This window comes from Pseudopipra pipra, chromosome 2 (assembly GCF_036250125.1).
Source record: "Pseudopipra pipra isolate bDixPip1 chromosome 2, bDixPip1.hap1, whole genome shotgun sequence".
NCBI lineage: Eukaryota > Metazoa > Chordata > Aves > Passeriformes > Pipridae > Pseudopipra > Pseudopipra pipra.
In genome coordinates this window covers 116,774,831-116,796,775 of record NC_087550.1, presented here as the reverse complement: position 1 = coordinate 116,796,775, position 21,945 = coordinate 116,774,831, and the positions used below count along the sequence as shown (strand labels likewise).

The window sequence follows — 21,945 nt, the reverse complement described above, 5'->3', positions numbered from 1 at the left end:
TGCAAAAGTTACTAGAAAGGCCTTTATCAAGTTTAATGAGAGGTCTTGGGTTTTTACTCTAGTTTTCTTAGCCAAATATTATTATGGAGTTTGTTTATCACTACCTCAGTACGAAAACTTCAAAAAATTTAATCCACTGACCAGTTTCTGTGGAATTTAAGGAGCATTTCCAGGCCTTCTGCTGTTGAGTGGGAAGATGTGGATCTTTAAGAACTTTTGTCAAGGATTTGGAGGTGGAGGTGGGAAGGAGGGAGAAGAGAAGGGTTTGATCAGAGTTGGGGTGTCCAAAAGAGGAGCCTCCAGGAGTATGAAAATGTTTCATGGGAGAGTTTGTTGTTCACAGCCTGATCCAACCTGGCCTCAAACATTTCCAGGGATGGGGCATCCACAACTTCTCTGGGCAACCTGTTATTCCCTGTTATGTCTGACCAGTGAGACCACACCTTAATGCAGGGATCTAATAATTCAAAATTATTAATAATAACAAATTTAAATGATTTCATGAGCCTCTCTCCTTCCTTTTCAGGTTAATATCATGGACACCTCGTAAAATCAGGAGGCAGAAAAACAACAGGAGTTTTTCTGTTCACTTTAATGGGTTTTTCCATCATGCCTTTCATGATTTCACTTTCAAACATTACAGCCCAGCACATATGATTGAATGGATACTAAAAATATGCAACATTCACCCACAAATTAGTACAGCAGCATGAGTTACTTGTGCCTTAAAATAGTAATAATCCCCTAAATAATAATGTTATCACCAAAAAGACACTCAGCTGCATGCAAGAGCAACGTGCCATAGGAAGCAAACTAAATTAGCAGGAGGTCTGTAGATAGTTCTGTTCTATAAAAATTAAAAAAGAAAAAAAAAATTAAAAAAATGTGCCAATACTCCATCCTATGTTTCAGCAGATTTCAGAGGAAATTATTCCTCGCCTGTCATTAAAATAACTATTCAAACAATACTACAACACAGAGCAGAACAAGATGTTTAAACTGCCTCCCAAAGCTATCAAGTGAAAGTGTAGGTTTTCTAACCTCAGCAAAAATGTGCCATTTTTAAGGACAGGCAATCTTGCTATTTGTTGTCCTTTTGATTTGCAGGTAGGTGAGCAAATGTTTCGTGACACGTGCCATGATTTCATTGTGTAGGTTCCTGGGAGCACCAGAGGAATCCTGTGATGTGGAGAGAGGAGGCTCAGCCTGACAATGATAAATATGTCAGACAATGACAATCACTCTGTGATTTAGTTCCTTTGAATGAACGAAAATGGTAATTTAAAGTGTCATGATTTGGAAGCACAATCATCTCCCCATCAGTCAGTCTCGATCAGCTGGAGTAGAACAGAGGCTTCATATTGTTCCAGGAGTAAAGTGTGAGCTGGGTGAAGACATGGATGCAGATTTGGAGTCAGGCAGGAGCATCAGACCTGACCTCCTTGATCACAGAATCACTGAGGTTGGAAAGGAGCTCCAAGATCGAGTCCCTGCTGTGCCCCGTCCCCACCTTGTCCCCCCCCCTGTCACGGCCAGGCCTTCCTTGGACACCTCCAGGGCTGGGGACTCCAAACCTCCCTGGGCAGCCCCTGCCAAGGCCTGACCACCCTTTCCAGCAACAAATTCCTCCTCCTGTCCAACCTGAGCCTCCCCTGGCACAGCTGGAGGCCGTTCCCTCTCCTCCTGTCCCTTGTTCCCTGGCAGCAGAGTCCGACCCCCCCCCAGCTCCCCCCTCCTGTCAGGGGGTTGCAGAGCCAGAAGGTCCCCCCTGAGCCTCCTTTTCTCCAGGCTGAGACCCCCCAGCTTCCTCAGCCCCTCCTGCTGCTCCAGCCCCTTCCCAGCTCCGTTCCCTTCCCTGCACACGCTCCGGCCCCTCCAGGTCTCTCTTGTCACGAGGGACCCAAAATTGACCCCAGGTTCTGAGGTGGTGCCTCAGCAGCACCAACACAGAGGGACAGTCACTTCCCTGATCCTGCTGCCACACTATTGCTGACACACATAAAACAATTAAATTGCACCCAAGGGCTGAGCCCAATCACACACCACTGAAATTTGACTGACTTGTTGGACATGAGGCAGAAAGTCTGTGTTTATACAAGTCAAATGTATCATGGATTCTATCTCCAGCCTCTTTGTCCACACCACCCAGTCTCCATTCTTTCTTGGTGAGGAAGAACTCAGCTGGCTCAGGGAAAGCCCTTGGAACAGTGGCCAGTGACTCTTCTCAGCTTCAGGCGTATCATGGATTTCCTGTCTCTGTAAGCTGTCATGTTGCCTTTGGGAATTTTATAGGATCTCCAAGGTCTCGGGATCATGGCCATGCTTAAAACTCTTCCTACTGCTCAGATGGACACAGGACACTGGATTAAAAGGGTCCCCAGCCTTAAAACTACAGGAACACAGGGAAAGTTATGGCTGCTGAGTGATACTCCTAATGTGGGGCTGGTGGTGGTGATGACGAAGGAGATACTCCAGCAAACTGTTTTGAAGTTCTTCTATGAAACTATTCACAAAAGAACTTTTTCTCTAGTCTTTCCTGGTTAGGAAATTATTATTATTCTCCTTCTACCTCCTTGCCTTTTAATGTCTGAGTTACCAAACTGCACGTTTGGTAACCCAACAGCCCGTCTCTGACAGGATTATTTTAAACCCTTTATTTAGGCTGTGGTACATTGTGGCAAAGTGTTTCACAGGCCATGAAAAGTATTTCACCAGATGAGATGGCATTAAGGTTTTCTGTTTTCTGCCTTTTACCATTTCCCCTCTCCACAATCAGTGCTGTCAGGAAGGGTAAAGAGAAACGCACTTATCCAAGGTGCTATTCCATCAGCTGGGCTGGAATTACCTTTGTTTGTCCTGAAGAAGCACAGGATTTTATTTTGGATGAGACTTTCTGTTTTCCATTACTTTTCTGATAGGTGTGTGGATTAAGGAATGTACTTATGAAGCTTAAAGATGACAAAGTGGAAGGAGTTCAGCAAAGAACAACCAGGACTGGAGGTCCTGGATGCTGATGTGGGTTATAAAATCTAGTGAGGTGATTTGAGGAAGGTTCTGAAAGCTGGTAAATATTGGAAGAAGGGAGACAGGGGAATGATTTACAAGAGGGATGATAATTGGAAGAAGGAGAAATCTCTCATTATATCTCAGAATTTCATGCAGTGCAGTGCTAACAGTGAGGATCAGCAGGTGAACACAACTGTGATCTCCCTTTCCTGCAGAGAGAGATGCCTGTGGGATATTCCTGGGCAGAAAGAGCAAAGGGAGTGATGCTGAAACCTGGGATTGACTGATGTTGGGGTGCAGAACAACCCCATTGCACAATCACTGCTATCCCTGTGTCTGAAAACAGTGCTGCCCTCACTCAGAGGAGGACAGATCCTACAGGTTTATATTTTAACAGCTCTCTTACTCTTGGCAATGACTCTCTCTGGAGTCTTTTTGGTTTTCTCCTCCATGTAGTTCAAGATATTTAATGGTAAAAGGAATAGTGGTAAATAAAGTTAGAAGAGCCTGAGCTGTGAGTATGGGCAGTCGTTCAGCAATAATACACTTTGAATTAGTGTGTGCTGTGCACACTCTTGTAGGCATTATTTGCCTTTAATATGGTTAATATTGTCCCTGGTATCCCCTGTCAAGTGTTTGAGGAGCAATGGAGGCAGGTGAAAAATACAGGAAGAACATTGTCTGGGTCTAGGGATTAATTTAACACCAGATTATAAGGCTTTTAAAAGACATCTGTCGAAAACACCATGCTAAGACTTTTCCTTAATTGTTTATATTGGATAATCAACTGGGACCTTTTTCCAATGAACTGAGGTGCTTCTCTTTCACATCAGATAGTTTATCTTACCATGTTCTACAATATTTTCCATTCATTGATCCTGGATGCCTTTGTAACTAATTTTCAAAGTCTAAGGGTTTAAAAATCCAATATTTTATGGTACTACCTGTTTAACAGCTGTTCTTGTACATCTCAGATGCCCATTTTTTTTCTGGATTGTTTGTCCCTTAACCATTGACCACCATTCTTTGCTATTCATCACATTATGCTCATTTCCCAGAACTAAAATCCATTATGGTCTCTTATCTGCTTGATGGCTCAATAAGGCTGATCCAGGTCAGACAGTTTTCTACAGCTTTCAGAAACATTGATCCTGTTTTTCAGCATTTAATTCAACTCATCTGCTCTCTGTGAAGACAATTGATTAGACATTTTTAATCACTTCTTTATATTGAGCGAACGTGAACTTCCTGCTTTTTAGACATGTACAGTCTGGCCTTTTCTTTCAGCACTGCTCACTTTGCCACCTGAAGTCCGTTGCTGGTTGGCACCTTTGGAGGATTTAAGTGTGTGTTAAATAAGTGTAGGAAAAGCTTTGCTTTAGGAGAACATTAAAATTGTGAAGCCAAGCCCCGAATAGAATCATGGAATGGTTTGGATTGGAAGGGATCTTAAAAGATCATCCAGTTCCACCCCCCTGTCATGGGCAGGGACACCCTGCACTATCCCAGGTTGCTCAGAGCTCCATCCAACCTGGAACACTTCCAGGGATAGGCAGTTAAAGTGGCCAGAACCAGAACTGAACACGTGCATGTTATTTGCGTAGGATGAGAAAATGTTGTCTCAAAAAAGGCTTTAACCACTTTTGGCAACTCAGTCCCATTCCAAGGTCCTCAAAAACTGGTGCTGAAAATCTGAAGCGACTTCTGCTTTCAAAATTAAATTTCTGCACATGCTTAAACTAAACCTTATGATTTCCAAAAACACTGGACACCTATTTCCCCCCCTGAAAACCAACTTACACCTAAATGTACCTCACACCAAATCTCACACAGAGTCATCATTTTGCCCAAAGATGTTATTGCAGTAGGACAGTGGAGAACAGTGTCATGGAAAGTGTGAAAGTGTTTTATCTAATAGCTTTGTGTCCAGACCATTTAGATTCAGCATGGAAAATGAGTGTTCCCTGGCAAAGATGTGGCTGAAAAACCCGACTTGGTTGTGCCATGGGGCACAGGAATGCAAAGGAAAGGCACTGAAAATTCTTCAATTGTGTCAAATTAATTGTAGCCCTTGTTTTAGAGGTGGGTGATTTAGAAATGGACCATCTGGAGTTAATAAAAATAAGGGAAAATACATATAAAGGTGTAAGTAATAAGCAGCAGTCCAGTGTAGCCCATATGTGATCACTGTTCCTGACTAGAAACCCAGAAACTTTTACTTAATTCAGAATTCAGCTCTTGGTTATCTCATTCCTGATATTTTCAGTTTAATTTTTGCCAAGATTTTAGCTTGGCAAAGTCATATTAGCAGTGCTATCAAAATTTAATATGTTTTTGAGAAAGCCAAGCTTCTAGAATCCCATGGTTATAGGAGAGTCTTGGTTTTCACTTGGGAAAAAAAACATCATCTCTGTCCCTCACCCTTGCAGAGAGAAGTTAAAGATAAGACCCTTAAAAGCTCAGAGAATGTCAAGCAAAAACTCTTCATGTTGCTAAATACTGAGGACTGGAAATACTGTCAATCAGCTTTCTGATTAAAACAGGTTTCTCTTGTTAATTATTACATATATGAGCTCACAGCTCTCCTAAGCCCCTGCTAGTGAAACTAAAACTATAAAACTTCTTGATTTCTTGTATAATGAACTCCTGGTTTAGAATTTCATTCACCTCTCAAGACCTGACCTTTGCCATCAAGAATTGACTGGTTTTTTTATTTAATAATAGCAATGTTCTTTCTGTTCTTTTGATTACATGCATCAGCTAATTTCTGCTGAAATAACATGAAAATTATATAATTATTAATTATTAATTATGACAATAATCATACGCACTCTGGTTACTTGTAATTAAAATTTGACCAAAGACTTCAGGACTTAAGTTTGAAATAAATTTTATCAACCTATATATACAGTATTGAATCAAGAGTAATTAGATATATCACTTAATAGAACATCTCTATGGCTTAACATTTTGCTACAAAACCACTTCTCCAGAAATAGCCATCACAACAGGGATGATGAAAATACATATTGTGGAAAAACCAGCCTTCCTGCTCTACCCTTAGCACACCCTCATGAAAAAGGCTAAACACAAAGGATAACTGGGTGTCTTGGAAACAAATGTCTCTGACTCCCCCAAGCAGGTGAAAATGTCTTTTTTGGTGAGTTTTCTGAATGCTCTGGAGTTTCAGCTCTTGAATTTTGCGTTGTCAGAATCTGCTCTTTGTAACATGGGGATGGTCCTTGGTGTCAGTGTAAAATGTTGAACTGGATGTTTGTTCTCAGAAATGCTTTCTGAGAGTGAAGAATCAGAGTTTTAGACCGAAGTGGAAACTCAGGCTTTAGGATCAGTTCTTCAAATGCCTGATTCTGCAAACAACTCATGTTGTGTTCACTCAAGACAGTTTTTATGCTCCAGATGGGAGAATAAAAAGGTCAGAAACATAGAATGAGAAAATGTTTTGGGTTGGAAGGATCTTTAAAGATCATCCAGTCCCAACCCCCTGCCATGGGCAGGGACACCTTCCACTAGTCCAGGTTGCTCCAGGCTCTGTCCAACCTGGCCTTGGACATTTCCAGGGATCCAGGGGCAGCCACAGCTTCTCTGGCCAACCTGGGCCAGGGCCTCCCCACCCTCACAGCCAAGAATTTCTTCTCAGTATTCCATCTAACCCTGTTCTCCTTCATTATAAAGCCATTTCCCCCTTGTCCTGTCACTCCAGACCCTTGGAAATAGTCTCTCTCCATCTTTCCTGGAGCCCCTTCAGGTCCTGCAAGGCCACAATCAGGTCACCCCAAAGCTTCTCCTCTCCAGGCTGAACAATCCCAGCTCTCCCAGCCTTTCCTCCCAGCAGAGCTGCTCCAGCCCTGGGATCCTCTTGGTGCCTGCTCTGGACTCTCTCCAGCAGCTCCATGTCCTTGCTGTGCTGTTCCCCAGGGCTGGAGCAGCTCTGCAGGGGGGTCTCACCTGAGGGGGCAGAGGGGCAGGATCCCCCCCTGCCCTGCTGCCCACGCTGCTTTTGATGCAGCCCAGGATACCGAACAAAAAGAAAGATAAAAACTCTACTGGGGGATAAAAGGTTGAAGTAGAAATGCTCCAATGTCCTGTAGCAAGAGAGACTATGTTGGATATGTTTTTACTGTAACATGCTGTATGTTTTCCTTACATGTCATTAAACACTAATTCAAAATAATTAGAGCTGTTAAAAAAAAATTCCAGACTACCCTGGCACATGTAAATCTGAAAATGCTGTGACTTTTAAACAACTCAAAGCAGAAACATTTTTCTCTCTATAAACCCTCCCTGCAAGTATGAGAGAGCAATAGGGATACTTCAGGCTCAGACACTGGAGACAAGAAAAAGAAACCTTTAGGGAAAAGCACTCCATCACAAACCAGCCCTTTCCTAGGCTTTGTTTGCTCCTGAAATTCTTTCAGGTCAGCTTATATTCTTTTTACCCCCCCTGGAGTAAAATTCGTGGCATCCATAATTCAGCAGGTTTTGTCTGGAGTCATCTGAGGTCTCAGGATTTGTTGCATCACTGTCTCTGGAAATAAATTTGCAGGCATTTGGAGTAGAGATTTTTGTAACAAATGAGGGAACATCCTTATTTTAAAGCAACTCTCCTGCCTCTGGCTGTTCCTCCTGCAGGTGTATCGTGTGGAGTGAGTGGGGAGCAGAGCAAACATGATGTGCCTGATGTTCCTGATGTGCCCCTACTGCCTGGGAACATCTTAATTGGCTGTCACTCCTCTGGTTAAATGCTGGGAGGCAGCCAGCCATGCCCACTGTCAATTCTAGCCTGGAGCAGGTTCACTGTGCTCATGTCACACATTGATTGTGCTCCAGCCCTGGCAGGGCACACGAGATCCATCCTCCTGCGTAATCCGGGGCCGGGAACGTCGACTCCCTCGTTCCATTAAAGGGTTTGTACAAACTCAGGTGACCTGGAGACCTCAGAGCTCAGTCTGAGGATGAAAGGGAAGGGATTCACTCACATTCTCACTTTGCCTTTAGCAAAGAGCACATCTCTGACAGGGCTTTTAGGAATATCAAGACCCTGAGCAGAACTTTGCATGTGCTGTCCAAGTCATCCTATTGCCAGAGAAATAACCAAACATCCCTGACATGAGTGAGACATCCCAGGGATGCCAATTAGGGGCTGCAGACAGCTTGTTTTCACTCCAGACAGCTCAGGAACAGGCTGCACACCATGACTAGCTGGGAAACAGGAGGAGAAGCTCATGAAACCAGAGAGGAAATTTGTTTCAATCACAGTGCATGACAAAATGACTTTTTTAGATCCACTAAAGAGTTTGTACAAACTTGGGTGACCTGGAGACCTCAAAGCTCATTCTGAGGATGAAAGGGAAGGGATTCACTCACATTCTCACTTAGTCTCCACATCTCTGACAGGGCTTTTGCGAATATCAAGACCCTGAGCAGAACTTTGCAGGTGCTGTCTAAGTCATCATATTGCCAAAGAAACAACCAGACATCCCTGACATGAATGAGACATTCCAGATACCAATTAGGGGCTGCAGACAGCTTGTTTTCAGTCCAGACAGCTCAGGAACAGGCTGCACATCATGAATAGCTGGGAAGCACAAGGAGAAACCAATGGAACCAGAGAGAAAATTCCTTTCAATCACAGTGGACCCCAAAATGACTTTTCTAAGATACCACCAAAGCATCATCATATTTGGCTACTCTCTAAATGTCCTGTAGTAATTCTTATTCCACAGAGTATTCTGAAGGGTAGAGGATGTTTCTCTGAATATCTAATTTTTCCTATTGGGCAAATACACCAGCATGAACATTTGATACCTTCCTGGACTGCTTAATATTTGCTCTCCTGCCTTTCTTGCTGTGCTTTAGCTATTTGCAGGTGATGGCCTCATTTGGGTTAAAAATGATCCCCAGGGCATGGGAAGCATGAGAACAACAGGGAAAGAAGGGAACAACTGGAAGAGAAGGGAACAAAAGTCACAGGGAAAATTATTTGGTTCCTGGTTTCATTTACATGCTCAGCTTTGGAGTATTCTGAGGTGATATGAGGCAAATTGCCTCAAAGAAATTTCAAAATTCATATGGATTTTAAGGCATTATAAAGGAATTTGTGGACAGTTCCCTAGGGCTCAGTGCAATTATGGTGGCTTTCTATTAATTCTGTGCAAGTGTTGTGAAGTAATAACTTGGGGCAAAGGCTGGTCTTATTTGGTATTAATTTCTGCTTCTATATCAGCTCTAAGGGACCATCCTGAAAAATTTAGCTCGATGTTGCTTTCTAGTTTGCACTTTAACTGTCATATAAAAATGATTCTCCCTCTATTTGTTTCTTTTTTTTTATAACTTCCAAGGAAAACAGATCCCTCAATAAAGGGCTCTGTCACGATACCTCCTTCCATCACCATAAAGCTCCTACAGAAATAGGACAGAAAATATTAATACCATTGTTTCCTTACTGATGTGACAGATCCTCTGAGAATGGAAACGCAAAATGTGACAAAAATACAGAGTTTTATCCCTGCTGGCAAAAAAAAAACCAAAAACCCAGACTTTGAACAACCTCTGCATCAGTGTTCTCTCAGTGTTCTCCCTTAGTGTGACGTGAACCTCAGGTGTGTGTGGGGGGTTTTCTTGCTGCAGAAACATCCAGAAAATCTTTATGGAGGAGAAAGGGCAGAGAGCAGTTGTTGGGAACTTCATCAGAGCATTTTGAGAGAGAGAAAAAGATAGAGCAGTGCAGGGAAGGTGACTGATTTTTTTTTTCCGGAACTGTGCAGAGATTTGAACAGAGGGAAGAGACAAGCACAGCCCTTGGGTGAAACAGAACAGCAAATAATAATTCTGTTATATTGGTACCATGACCAAGCCATTTCTTGAGGGCTTTGAAACCCTCTAAGGCCTTGAATGCCCTTCTTTATTTGCTCAGTTCCAAGAAAAAGGCCCTGCAGTACAAACCAGATGCCCACTCTATTCCAGCTTGTTGCTTTCCCGTTCCATTTATCTCATTTTAGTCTGGATTACCTTTAAAATGGGCACTGTGTTACACTCACTGGGAATTTCCTTTCCACCTTGCAAGGCTGTTCGTGATTTATGAAAAAATATTTCAAAATGCTGTGAAATCATCTGAAAATTTCATAAAAGGCTTGCATGAAGTATGAACAAATCCTCACACAAGGCAGAAATAAACTCTTTTAAGCAGCATTCTATCTTTAAAAAGTCAGATAAAAGCAACTGGCAAGACAAACAGGCATCCTAAAGGAACTACATTTTTGAGCTTGTGTTCCCAATCAGTTTTAAAATGTTAAGGAGGCCACTGCTCTGACTTTTCAGAGCATTCAGGGTCTGCTTGTTTTTCCCTAACACGTTTCCTTCACCTTGTTTCAGAAAGGTTGGGAAAAGTCCAGCAAGCACCTAAGGCACAGGGGAGATAGGATTTATCTGCTTCCCCCTTGGATAACAGACTCCTCCTTTGTTCCACCCCTCTTTCATAATTATCCAACTATCCAACATCCAGGAACACCAACTGGGGTCACAGGATGCTTCCAAGGGTGCCATTGTACATCCACAGAGACTATTGGAGCAAAATTACCATCCTTACAGCACAGAGTTTCTCTGGGATTTGGGATCTTTGTCCAGGGAACCTTCCACTAGCCCAGGTTGCTCCAAGTTTATCCATCCTGGCTTTGGACATTTCCAGGGATCCAGGGGCAGCCACAGCTTCTCTGGGCAACCTGTGCCAGGGCCTCCCCACCCTTACAGCCAAGAATTTCTTCCTGATATCCCATCTAACCCTACAGGGAATGATTCCAAAGGAAAGAAAATTATTTGGGAGAGTAAAAAGGCAGGGAAGTGCTGCCCTAGGAACAGGCCTTCTGAACACAAACAGAAAAAAAACCCCCTGCAAACAACTTTCTGATATAAATAAGTCATGAATATCCGTGTTTCTGTATTTCTACAGGCTCTGGTTAGGCAGAGTGAGAGATTTCTCCCTTTTGAAGTTAGTTCTTTTAAGCTTGTGGAGCTACATCAGTTTGTGGAAAGAGAGAGTGGTTTGCCAGCATTTCATCCTGAATTGTCTCCCAGTTTCACCCACAGACAGATTATCCAGTCTGAGTGTCTCAGCTGCAAGTGCTTATAGGCACCACTCCATTATCTAGATCCCATATTATGGCAAAAGCACAAACTGCCTCTTGTTGGTCACACATTTAAGACAGCACACACACACCTCTTACAAACCAGAGAAATCAAGGAAAAGCTTCCCAGATATATCTCTGGGCATAATTCCTGTTGGATGAGTCTGGTACAAGCAAAAATCCTGGATAATTGCACTGCATTTAGTGTGACCTTCTGTGAGCTTGTGAAGGAACACATGCACTGACCTGAATCGAGTAAATTAGGCACTTATTAAATCCAAAATAGTTAAATTCCACTTAAATAAAGCTCAGACTCACGAAGTCAGACCTGTAGCAGCTTCTTTGCTGGATTTAAATCCAAATACGGGTGATTCAAGCAGTGCATGAAGAAAATAGCAGCCCTTGTTCTGGGGATTCCTATTTTCTTTTGGTTTGTTTTTTTTTTTTTTTTTTTTTTTAGGAGTGGGATGATTTATGATGAATTAAGAGTGAAGACAGGGCTGAATGAGATCCCTGAATGCAAGCACTGCTGTCTGGTTTCGTGGCATCATGTGAGGGAGGGGGACAGATGGATAAAGAAAGTGGTTGAACTTCCTATTTGTACTCACTCATCGACTCTGTCAATTTGGCCATCTCTGTTTCTCTTTTGGGCTTCTCCTGGGGGAACAGACAAAATGAAAAACAAACATATATATATATATATATATATAAAATATTAATACACTTGAGTGCAAGTGGCAGTGTGAGGGGAGGACATGACTCCATTACATATTTTTATTTTATCTAGGGCTTGCACTTCACTCCTGCACCTTTTTTTTTTTCTTGTAATTCCTCAATTTTGACAGCTGTGAAGCGTGAAACTTGTATTTATTTCTGTGTCCATGTGTGTGTCTTGCTGGAGTAGTACAAATTATTCAATCAAAGTGATAATGGAGGAGGAAATCCTGCTCTTTCTCACTCTCTGTTAAAATTTGCAAGTGTGTTAGGCCTTCCTGACAAAAGATCAACCCACAAAACAGTTTTACTGCAGGAAAGAAAGCACTTATTTAGAAATAAATAGATTTCTTACAGGAACTGGAGTGTGTGTGTGGTACTGGGCTGACACTGAGCTGAACTGAACTGAAGTGCTGCTTCATTTATTTGAGACACGAGGGACTCCCAGTCAAACCTGCTGGGTTTTCTCACTTATACTTCGCAATTTTTTTCCATATAAATTTGTTTTTCCACTTCAGACACTTGTTGTAGCTGTTGTAACCAGGACAGAAGGCTTGGTCAAACAAGAGCCCTTGAACTTGGTGAAAATCCAAAGCCCAAAACGTGCCTCAGGCAGAGTCCCAGCTCTCCACCCTCCACCCGTGTCGAGGCTGTGGGAGTGGGTCCCTTTTCCCCAAAAACCTCAGGAGGGGAGAGAATTTCCACCAAAGTAAGACTTTAATGGGCAGCAACCCCACAGAGGTGCCCTCTGTCCATGTCAGCTCTGGGACAAGGTGCAGGTTTCTGGGCAGGGGGACCTGCAGTGGCCACTGGAATGGCTGGGGACAGGATCCAGCGTGGTGGCATCTCTCTTTGGCTGGGTCTGTGCTAAAAACCAGCACTGGGGAAAGCCACAGGCTGAGAGTGGGGTGAGAATGGTCCCTGCCAGGTGTGATTAGACAGGATAGATGTGGTTTTCCAGTGCTGTTTGGCTCTGACACGAGCAGACTCTGCTGCAGAGGTGCCAGGTTGTCTCAAATGCAACTCCTCCTGCTCTATGTAAGAGAGTAGAATCATCTCATGACTTGAGAGGAGGTGAATTCTGTCCACATCTGTCTCAGAATCATAGAATCATTTGGGTTGGGAAAGATCTCCCAGCCCACAGAGTCCACCCTGTGCCCGATGCCCACCTTGTCCCCCAGCCCAGAGCACTGAGTGCCACAGCCAGGCCTTCCTTGGACACCTCCAGGGCTGGGCACTCCAAACCTCCCTGGGCAGCCCCTGCCAAGGCCTCACCACCCTTTCCAGGGAGAAATTCCTCCTCCTGTCCAACCTGAGCCTCCCCTGGCACAGCTGGAGGCCGTTCCCTCTCCTCCTGTCCCTTGTTCCCTGGGAACAGAGTCCGATCCCCCGCCCAGGTCCCCCTTCTTGTCAGGGAGTTGCAGAGCCAGAAGGTCCCCCCTGAGCCTCCTTTTCTTCAGGCTGAGCCCCCCAGCTCCCTCAGCCCCTCCTCATAGGACTGACTCCCCAGTAAGTATCTTATCCCAGTATTGGCTTCCATCTGGTGCAAAAACCCGAAGAATATTTTCCATACCGAATAAACCACTACTTGCACTTCAGAAATCTAGACTTCTATTAAAAAGCCCCACTGATATCTCACAGTAATGAGAAACCTTAGAATTCACGAAACAAGCAGATAAAGCTTCACAGCTGTATTCATACACCCCTTAGAGCGTTTAGTATTAAAAGAAAGGTTTAAGGTTGTGTCCCAAATTTGGGTGAGGTTAATGCCCTAAGCCACGCTGACAACATCCAGCATCAGATTCCTGCACTGCTATGAAAGGAAGGAAGAAAGGAAGAAAGAAGCAGGAGAATGTCAGTTTAAAAAAATAAAAAAAAAAGGGTCCTGTATGGCAATTTTTGGCATGGCATTAATCATCAAAGGAAAGCACAGCACTCTGAAAATCATCAGGAATTTGTGTCCATGTTGCTTTATAATGTGGCCTCAAAACACCTCCTTCTGCTACAGAACTTACAGTTTATCAGGGATGAACAGTTGGGAAAGATCAGATTGAGCCCTGGAGGTGGAAGGCTGGATTTCTTAGACTAATAAAAAGTTCTGATTTTAAACATTAATGCTTTGGTCTTGCACATTATTAAATACTTTTTACTAATGATGATATATAGGAGACTAGAATGGCATTTCAAAGTGAAAGTATTAAATATAATACATAAGAAGAAGGTTAAAAGTTTTTGAGCTTGGTTTACTATTCTTAAAAGAAATGACCAGGACTGCTGAAGTTCTTCCTTTAGAAGGTAAAACTGTGAATCTTCTTCTCAATAGGGTGGAGTGAAAAATTCCATCCCGTTTTCCAGGCATTTTATTGAAAAATTTAATCTTTTGTACTGTTATCAATGAACTTTAGACTCTGTATGGAATTATTCTCACAAGTTTTGTATTTTTCCCTTTCTCTACTGATCACTGGGATGTGCACACACACACACACACACACACACAGACTGTGAAGTTCTGGAAACTAAGAAAATTTTTCCAGTCATCTGTTTTATCAAAATGGGATATTTTAGGAAAGTTTGAACACCTCTAAGAAATTTGCTTTTTGATGGCAGATAAAGAAGGAATCCCATCCTGTCTGACAGAATGAGTTCTAGCAGATTAACTTGGGGGAAAATAAAGCATTAGAACACACTTTTTTCCCTGACTTTAGCAGGTGTGTGTCTGAAAGCAGACTGACAGCAGAATAAGATTTGCTGCTTTAAAAAAAAAAAAAACCCAAACCCAAAACCAAACCACAAAACAAAGCAACAAAAGAAGCAAACAACAAAACAAAGCAAGAAAAAAAGCAAACACAGTGTTTCATTTCAGGACAGAAGTTGCCTTTAAGGGCAGACTGTGGTTGAATTCCCTCTTGGGATTGCTGGGTAAACAAGAATTGCCAGCTCAGAAAAGCAGGACTGATATTTTATCTCTCTTAACACAGTGAAGTTCATATTTTTGGGGTTTTTTTTGAAGAACAGAGTGATTTCTGCAGGGGTTTGAATCCATGGGCTGTTGCTGACAGTGCCTGTTCTGTGGTAAAGAACCCAAACATTCCACAACCTTAGAGGAGCAGCAGAGACTCTGCTACATTTGCACACCTGTGTGAGATGTTATTGGCTTCCTGAGTCCATAAAAGGCAAAAAATTCTGCTTCTCATATTTTAAATTATATGTACATAAAGAGCAAACAATAGATGACAGCAAGATGAAATGTAAATTGTTGTGTGAAGCATAACTTCAACCAGTAAAAAGGGGTATTTAAAATGCTACTTTATAATGTTTTGTACTGTTTGTGAGCTCTTTCATCAGCTGAGGGTGTAAAACAGAAGCTGTGAACTCTCCTTTTCTAATGGAGTTGGGGTTTTTGGGCTTTTTTAAAAAAAACATTTCCTTTATATCAGACAAATGAGCAGTTGCTCAGTCCTACAACATCTCGAGACCTGGTGTCCTGTCTTGGACTGAATGTAACCTCAAATTATTATGCTGTTGCAACATTCATGGGTTTAAAGCGATGATAAAAGTGTGGCCTTCAAATCACTCTTTTACTTCTCAGCCAAAGAAAATTAGGCACTTTTGGGTGAAGCTCTCCTGGCCTGACTTCCCATGCTGCACAGGCTGCCGTGGCTGTGTCAGAGGTGCACGAGAAGTGCCAAAAAGGTGCAGTGCAGACTTAACATTTTCAGTGTCATGGAGGGGCAGAGGGTGAGGATGCATCGAATTCCAGATGGGAATCAAAGGATTGAGTGCCCATGATACTCCTAAGGAAAAATTCTTGGGCAAGAGAGTGAATGAAGTCCTTGGAATTTTTCTGGTGGAAGGACATGGGAACATCCCATAAGTCCCTCTTCAGTGGCTGTTGGTTTCAGCTGACACTGATTAATGAGATCATTATCTTTGTTTTCACAGAATCACATGACAGGTCAGGTTGGAAGGGATCACAGTGAGTCATCTGGTCCCACCTCCCTGCTCCAACAGGGTCATCCCAGAGCACATGGCACAGGATTGTGTCCAGGTGGGCCTGGAATATCCCCAGAGAGGAGACTCCACACCCTCTCCGGACAATCTGTTCAGTGCTGGGTCACTGCCCAGCAAAGAAGTTCTTCCTCCTGTCCAGGTGGAACTTCCTGGGCATCAGTTCCTGCCCGTTCCTCTTGTGCCATTGCTGGGCCCCCCCGAGCAGAGCCTGGTCCATCCTCTGCCCCCTCCCTGCAGACCCTACAGACTTGGGGGAGGTCCCCTCTCAGTGTCTGCTCTGGAGGCTGAACAGCCCCAGCTCCCTCAGCCTTTCCTGCTCCCAGAGATGCTCCATCCCTTCAGCATCTCCACAGGAAAATCATTTTCCAGCAGCTCCATGTCCCTGCTGTCCTAGGACCCCGAGCCGGACCAGCCCTGCAGATGTCCCTGGGCAGACGGGCAGGATCCCCTCCCTGACCTGTTGGGAACTCTCTTTCCAATGCCCCCCCAGATCCCATTTGGCTCCCAGGACACACTGCTGACTCAGGGACAGTTTGTTGTCCATCAGGACACCCAAGTCCTTCTCCAGCAGGTCACTCCTCAGCCTGTGCTAGTGCCTGGGGTTGTTCTTCCTGTATTTGCCCTCCTTGAACTTCAGGCAATTCTTCTCTGCCCATCTCTCCAACTTTCTGAGGTCCTTCTGAAGGGCTGCACAGCCCCCTCAGGAGTTTTGCTTATTTATTTCATGGCTGAAACATCTCTTGAACTTTTATCAGTTCACAAGTGTAGAGGTGCACCAGCACACTGGGAATTTGTTGAAATAATCTCCAACTGGCAAAAACTTTTAATGGCATTAAGTCACCTGGTTGGATCAGAACTCAAAACCATTACATTCATTACACACAATTTTTGTGAAGGTTTGTTACTTTTGACAGTAATTCAATAGCAAATCCCCAGTAATTTCATTGATATTTCCTTTCAGGCAATAGCTGTTCAATCATTAAATGCAAATTCAAGGAGCAGAGAAGAACCGTTTCTGAAATTTTCACTTGGAGTAATCTATCTTGGGGTATCTTCAATTACTTTTCAAACTACATGGAAATGGTTTTCTGTTAGAAACACTATTAAATGGGAATAATAGAATTTCATTTAATGCTGTGTCTTTCCTACTCGTGTCATCTTCAAATGCTTTCCAGTAATGAATTAGATCCTGGTTCTCAGGCAGTGGTGTGTAGGCAAGTGCAGCACTCATTATGTGCTAATCATTTTAGCAGTAGCCTACACTCAGCTCTCAAAACCAGAGCTTGTTTTAGGTGGAGAGGGATTGTTGGGAGGAGTTGGAGCTCTTCCTTATGAAAATCACTGTAGGGATTTCCATTTCTATGTGCACACATATCCAGCAACGACAAAAAAATAGCTAATAACCCATCTCTAGGACTTCTAACAATAAGTTGTGTTACTGCATTATTTTACTGTTACTGCAATTCAAGCTTTATGCAAGACTTGCTTAGATTTCTGGGAGTTACTTTTCACGCCCACGTGTACCAAAGATCAGAAATAATGTATTATCTTGTTTATTTTTGCTGTTCTGCCTTGCCCATCCCAAGAAAGGAGGTTGGTCCCATCTTGTCTTCTGGAATTAACTCTTGGAGTAGACTCTATTTGTGCAGGCCCCAGCACAGTGTGATCCCAAGCAAATTGGCTTCATCCTCAGCTTCAGAGCTGAGGATCCTAGCAGGTAATCCCCCTTCCCTTGCACTGATCCCATGGTTTGAATGGCTAAGAATACATTTTGTGTATTCTTACAAGAGGTGATTTCAATTTGCATCAGCTAGAATGAGCTGAAAATCCAATGTTTGAATAGATGGAGCGAGCAGAGTTCACCGAGGGGGTGCCTGAGCTGGGTTCACTGGAGTTAGGGAGCAGCAGGGGTGAGTTGGGCTCATTAATGTGTTCAGAAGTCATAAAACACTCTCAGGAGCTCTGATATAAGATGTCTTACACTGGGGGAAATTTGCATTAACAGCAGGAGGAACTGAATTTATTTCTCTGGGTCTTAGAACGGAGGTTTTATTTTTTTTTTACATTTCTCATAATTTTTGGTTAACTTACTCATCCTTCACACTCAGTCTGTGAAATATGTATGGGCAAAAAGAAGAAGAAAAAAAAATCCCTGTTTTTTTCCAGGCAGAAAATCGAGCAGCAATTCCAGAGAAGCTTGTCAAGTCCCCTCAGACTCAAATACAAAGCTCCCAGAGTCATGGATGAAATCCATTGCAAATGCATTGTCATCCTCTAACTGGGAGGAACAAATATTCCCATATTAAACAGTGGGGATGGTGTGTGGTGGTTCTGAGTGCAGGAAATCCTTTTAGCAACAGAATCAGCAGAGATAAATGTTCCTGACTGCTGCAGAGAGAGTATGAACATTTCTTAATGTCCTTGTATCTACCAGAACATGAACAAAGAAAATACAGTTTCGACAAGATAAGGAGAAAAAAAAATAATGTGTTTTCAGGAGAGAGAATATTCATATCTATGAAAGAAAAAACAGACTTTATGGTTTTGGCATTTTAAGCAAGATCTAGGCTGTACTAAGGCTCAGGTTTTCTGTTTTTACTTAACTTGAACAACTTGACAATTTCCAACTATAAAAATCTATTGCAGGGAACATGAATCGGGAAAGTTTAAGTGGTAAACTTATTTAACCATCCTTAATTTATGGTGGTAACAGTGCAAGAAGATGCAGATTATTCTACAAACAATTCTGTTTGACATTACACAGTGATAGGTTAATAAAGAAATATTTTGGGTGCCTAAAGGAGCAAAGGTGGGAGCAAAGTAACGTGGTATTATTACATGATTAAAGGCAGGTATATTTTCTTAGTTTCTTTTCTTTAAAGGGTGAAGCACAACAGCTTAATTTTCATTTCCCATTACAAAGATCCTGCAGAGAGTCTGAAGATTTATTTGATTCCCTCAGATCCCAGTAAAAATACATCTATTTTAAGGCAATGAGCTGGGGGGACTAAACTCTAGGAGAGCTTCCACTTCTGTATTTTACAGCCAATGGGCTGCTTTTGAGAAGCTCAGTTTGGGTGTTCTAAACAAATTATGGATGAAGGTAATTACAATGGAGCATTTGAGTCTTACACACAACATTTCCAGCCTGCACTGGGAAATTAGGCAATTGGAAGCATAAGCTGAAAATCAAGAATACCCTGGCAACAAAGTGGTGTAGGGATGTTGTACTGGGAAGGTTTGAAAGCTTTTTACTTAGGGTTGTTAAAACAGCATTGGACAAACCAGCATAAATCACATCTCAGCAAAAGGTGTCCAAGACAGAGTGGATAATCTTATATATGCTCTGCCATCTAAATCTCCAGGCTGCAGGTAGAGTGGCTGTGTGCAATTAATGCATGGTGGAAAAGCTCTATAATCACTGGAAATGTTCTCACCAAGCCAAAGACCTTCAGATCAAGCTCTTAAGAAACTTCTATTTTCCTTTTTAGGGCATAATTCATGAATATGTTCTGAAGAGTGATAAAAGAAATGTAAGTTACCTTGAGATAACAGCAGCTACCCTACTTTAAAGAAAGAGTTGGTAGGAACCCAAAAGAGGAGATTTACCGTAGAAAAGAGACTTAAAAATGCTTATCCCATCTTTTCAGCTGTTAATAATGCATATGGATAGTTTTCCATGAACCCATTGCTTCTGTGTCCCCCAAAGGGAAAATCTGACCTGGCTATTTGTATTCTTGCAGCATGAAATTCCAGATTTCAACAAGAATCACTTCACGAATATTTACAGACTGAGGATTTCACATGAAAAATATAGGTAGCAACAAGCCTGAACTAATCTAGAAATCATCATTTCAACTATTTAAGAGAATAATGATCTAATAAAATATGTTTTGTTTATGACTTGCCTTGATGCATCATAAAAATAACTCGTAACTGAGCAGAGCAGATCAAACATCTCAGAACTGAACCTGTTTCCTTGGGTGCCTTGTGAGACTTAAATGATGAACATACAACCAGAGGAGCTGACATTTTTCTCTGTTTTGTGCTATGATCACGTTCATTCAATGAAAGTTCTGAAACAAGGACTGTCTCCAGTGCCAGGTTGGGCTCTGACTGAATAATACCAAAGTATCTCACACGGTTTCCAATTTTAGAAGCCTTTTGTTGTTAAATCTATATAAAAAAAAAAACTTCAAAAGCAGATACATTGAAAAAGAACAGGTAATGTGTCAGATGAAGCAGAAAATGCTAATAATGATAATACCTCCCTATCCTACTGAAAAATGCCTGAAAATACCTCCCATTTACTACTCCTTGACAGAAAAATGAATTTTTGTTTGCTTATACCGATCTTTTCCAGGACAAAAAAAAAGCATTAAAAAAGAGAAATGCTGAGGTAAACCAGCCTTTGGTTTGCCTTTACCATCAGCCTTTCAGAGCTGGTGAAGATAATAAAAGACCTGCAGCAGAAACAGCCAAAATGTTACCTTGGACAAATGTCTCGTGGTCCATGTCCCTAAAAATTTGGATATACAGTCTAATGTGGATCTTGGACGTGGGTCTCATGGTTCCTGTCACCCAAGTTCAGCCCCTAAAAATTTGGATACACAGCCTAAGCAGGTTATTTGGATTCCCTGTAGCATCAACAGGGGGAAACCAATTCTGCCAAAGGCAAGTTATCCAGGTGTCCCAAGCAGATGAATTGCTAGTGGAACTGCTCAGCTCTTGACATGAATAAATGGAACTAAATATTAGTTCTGTGGCCAAAGATGGGGTATGAAATCACCTCCTCTGAAATTGCAGTGGGGTTTTTGTCTTTAAGCCCTGCTCAAGGTTTGCTCTTACCCTTCCCCTCCTGTTGCCCTCACCCTCTCACCCTGTTTCTTAATTTTGTTCTCTCCTGTCTTATCCAACCCATCACCTCTCCTAAAATGCCATCTCCCTTCCCTTTTCTCTCTATCTAACTTTATAACTAACCTTCCTTCTCCCTCTCTTCACACTCTCCCACACTTCCAAACGAGCTGCTTGTTGCCATCACACGGTGCCTCCTCCCTCTCTACCCCTCAAACCCACATGGACTATCTACCCCCTAAATAACCTGTACAGCTCCCAGGCAGGGACTCTCTGCTGCTTGAACCCTGGGGGATCAGTCGCAGCATCACCTCGAGTGTCTGGAGATATTCTTATTTTAATAATGTGCACGATATGTTGTCACAGAATCACGAAGGAAGAAACCTCCAGGATCACCCAGTCCCACCCTCATCCAGCACCACCACAATCGCCAGAGTCTACACCATGTCCTCAAAAGCCACATCCAGATGCCTCTCCCAGAGACAGGGACTCCACCACCTCCCTGGGACACTGATTCCAAGGCCTGACCACTCTGGCAGGGAAAATTTTTTCTAATGTCTGCTTTGAACCTGCCCTGGTGCAGTTTAAGGCCATTTCCTCTCATCCTTTCCCTTGGGACATGGCAGCAGAGCCTGACCCCCCTCACTGCACCCTCCTGTCAGGGATTTGGAGAGAGCAATGAGGTCCCCTCGAGCCTCCTCTTCTCCAGACTGTATTCAATATATCACAAAAATAATATATAGAATTAGAGCATCAATCAGAATGGTTTGGGTGGGAAGGGACTTTAAAGATCATCCAGTCCCCCCCCCCTGCCATGGACAGGCACACCTTCCACTAGACCAGGTTGCACCAAGTCCTGTCCAACCTGGCCTTGGACACTTCCAGGGATCCAGGGGCAGCCACAGCTTCTCTGGGCAACCTGTGCCAGGGCCTCCCCACCCTCACAGCCAGGAATTTCTTCCTAATATCCCATCTAACCCTGCTCGCTATTAGTTTGAAGCCATGTCTCCTTGTCCTGTCACTCCATCCTTTGGAAATCGTCTCTCTCCATCTTTCTTGTAGCTCCTTAAGGTCCTGCAAGGCCACAATCAGGTCAACCCAAAGCTTCTCCTCTCCAGGCTGAACAATCCCAGCTCTCCCAGCCTTTCCTCCCAGCAGAGCTGCTCCAGCCCTGGGATCCTCCTGGTGACTGCTCTGGACTCTCTCCAGCAGCTCCATG

At 43.0% G+C, this 21,945-nt stretch overlaps 1 protein-coding gene across 2 annotated transcripts in view; it reads right to left on the bottom strand.

Annotated features, from left to right (window-relative positions):
• KCNJ6 (potassium inwardly rectifying channel subfamily J member 6) overlaps positions 1-21,945 on the bottom strand; it is a 165,684-nt gene that overhangs the window by 103,296 nt on the left and 40,443 nt on the right. The window contains exon 2 of one of the 2 annotated variants that reach the window (XM_064647111.1): positions 11,756-11,804. The exons of the other annotated variant lie outside the window; for it this stretch is intronic. Within the exon in view, the coding sequence (XP_064503181.1) occupies positions 11,756-11,780 (25 nt within the window). The 5' untranslated portion in view covers positions 11,781-11,804. The remainder of the gene's footprint in view (positions 1-11,755; positions 11,805-21,945) is intronic. 2 annotated transcript variants of the gene reach the window in all.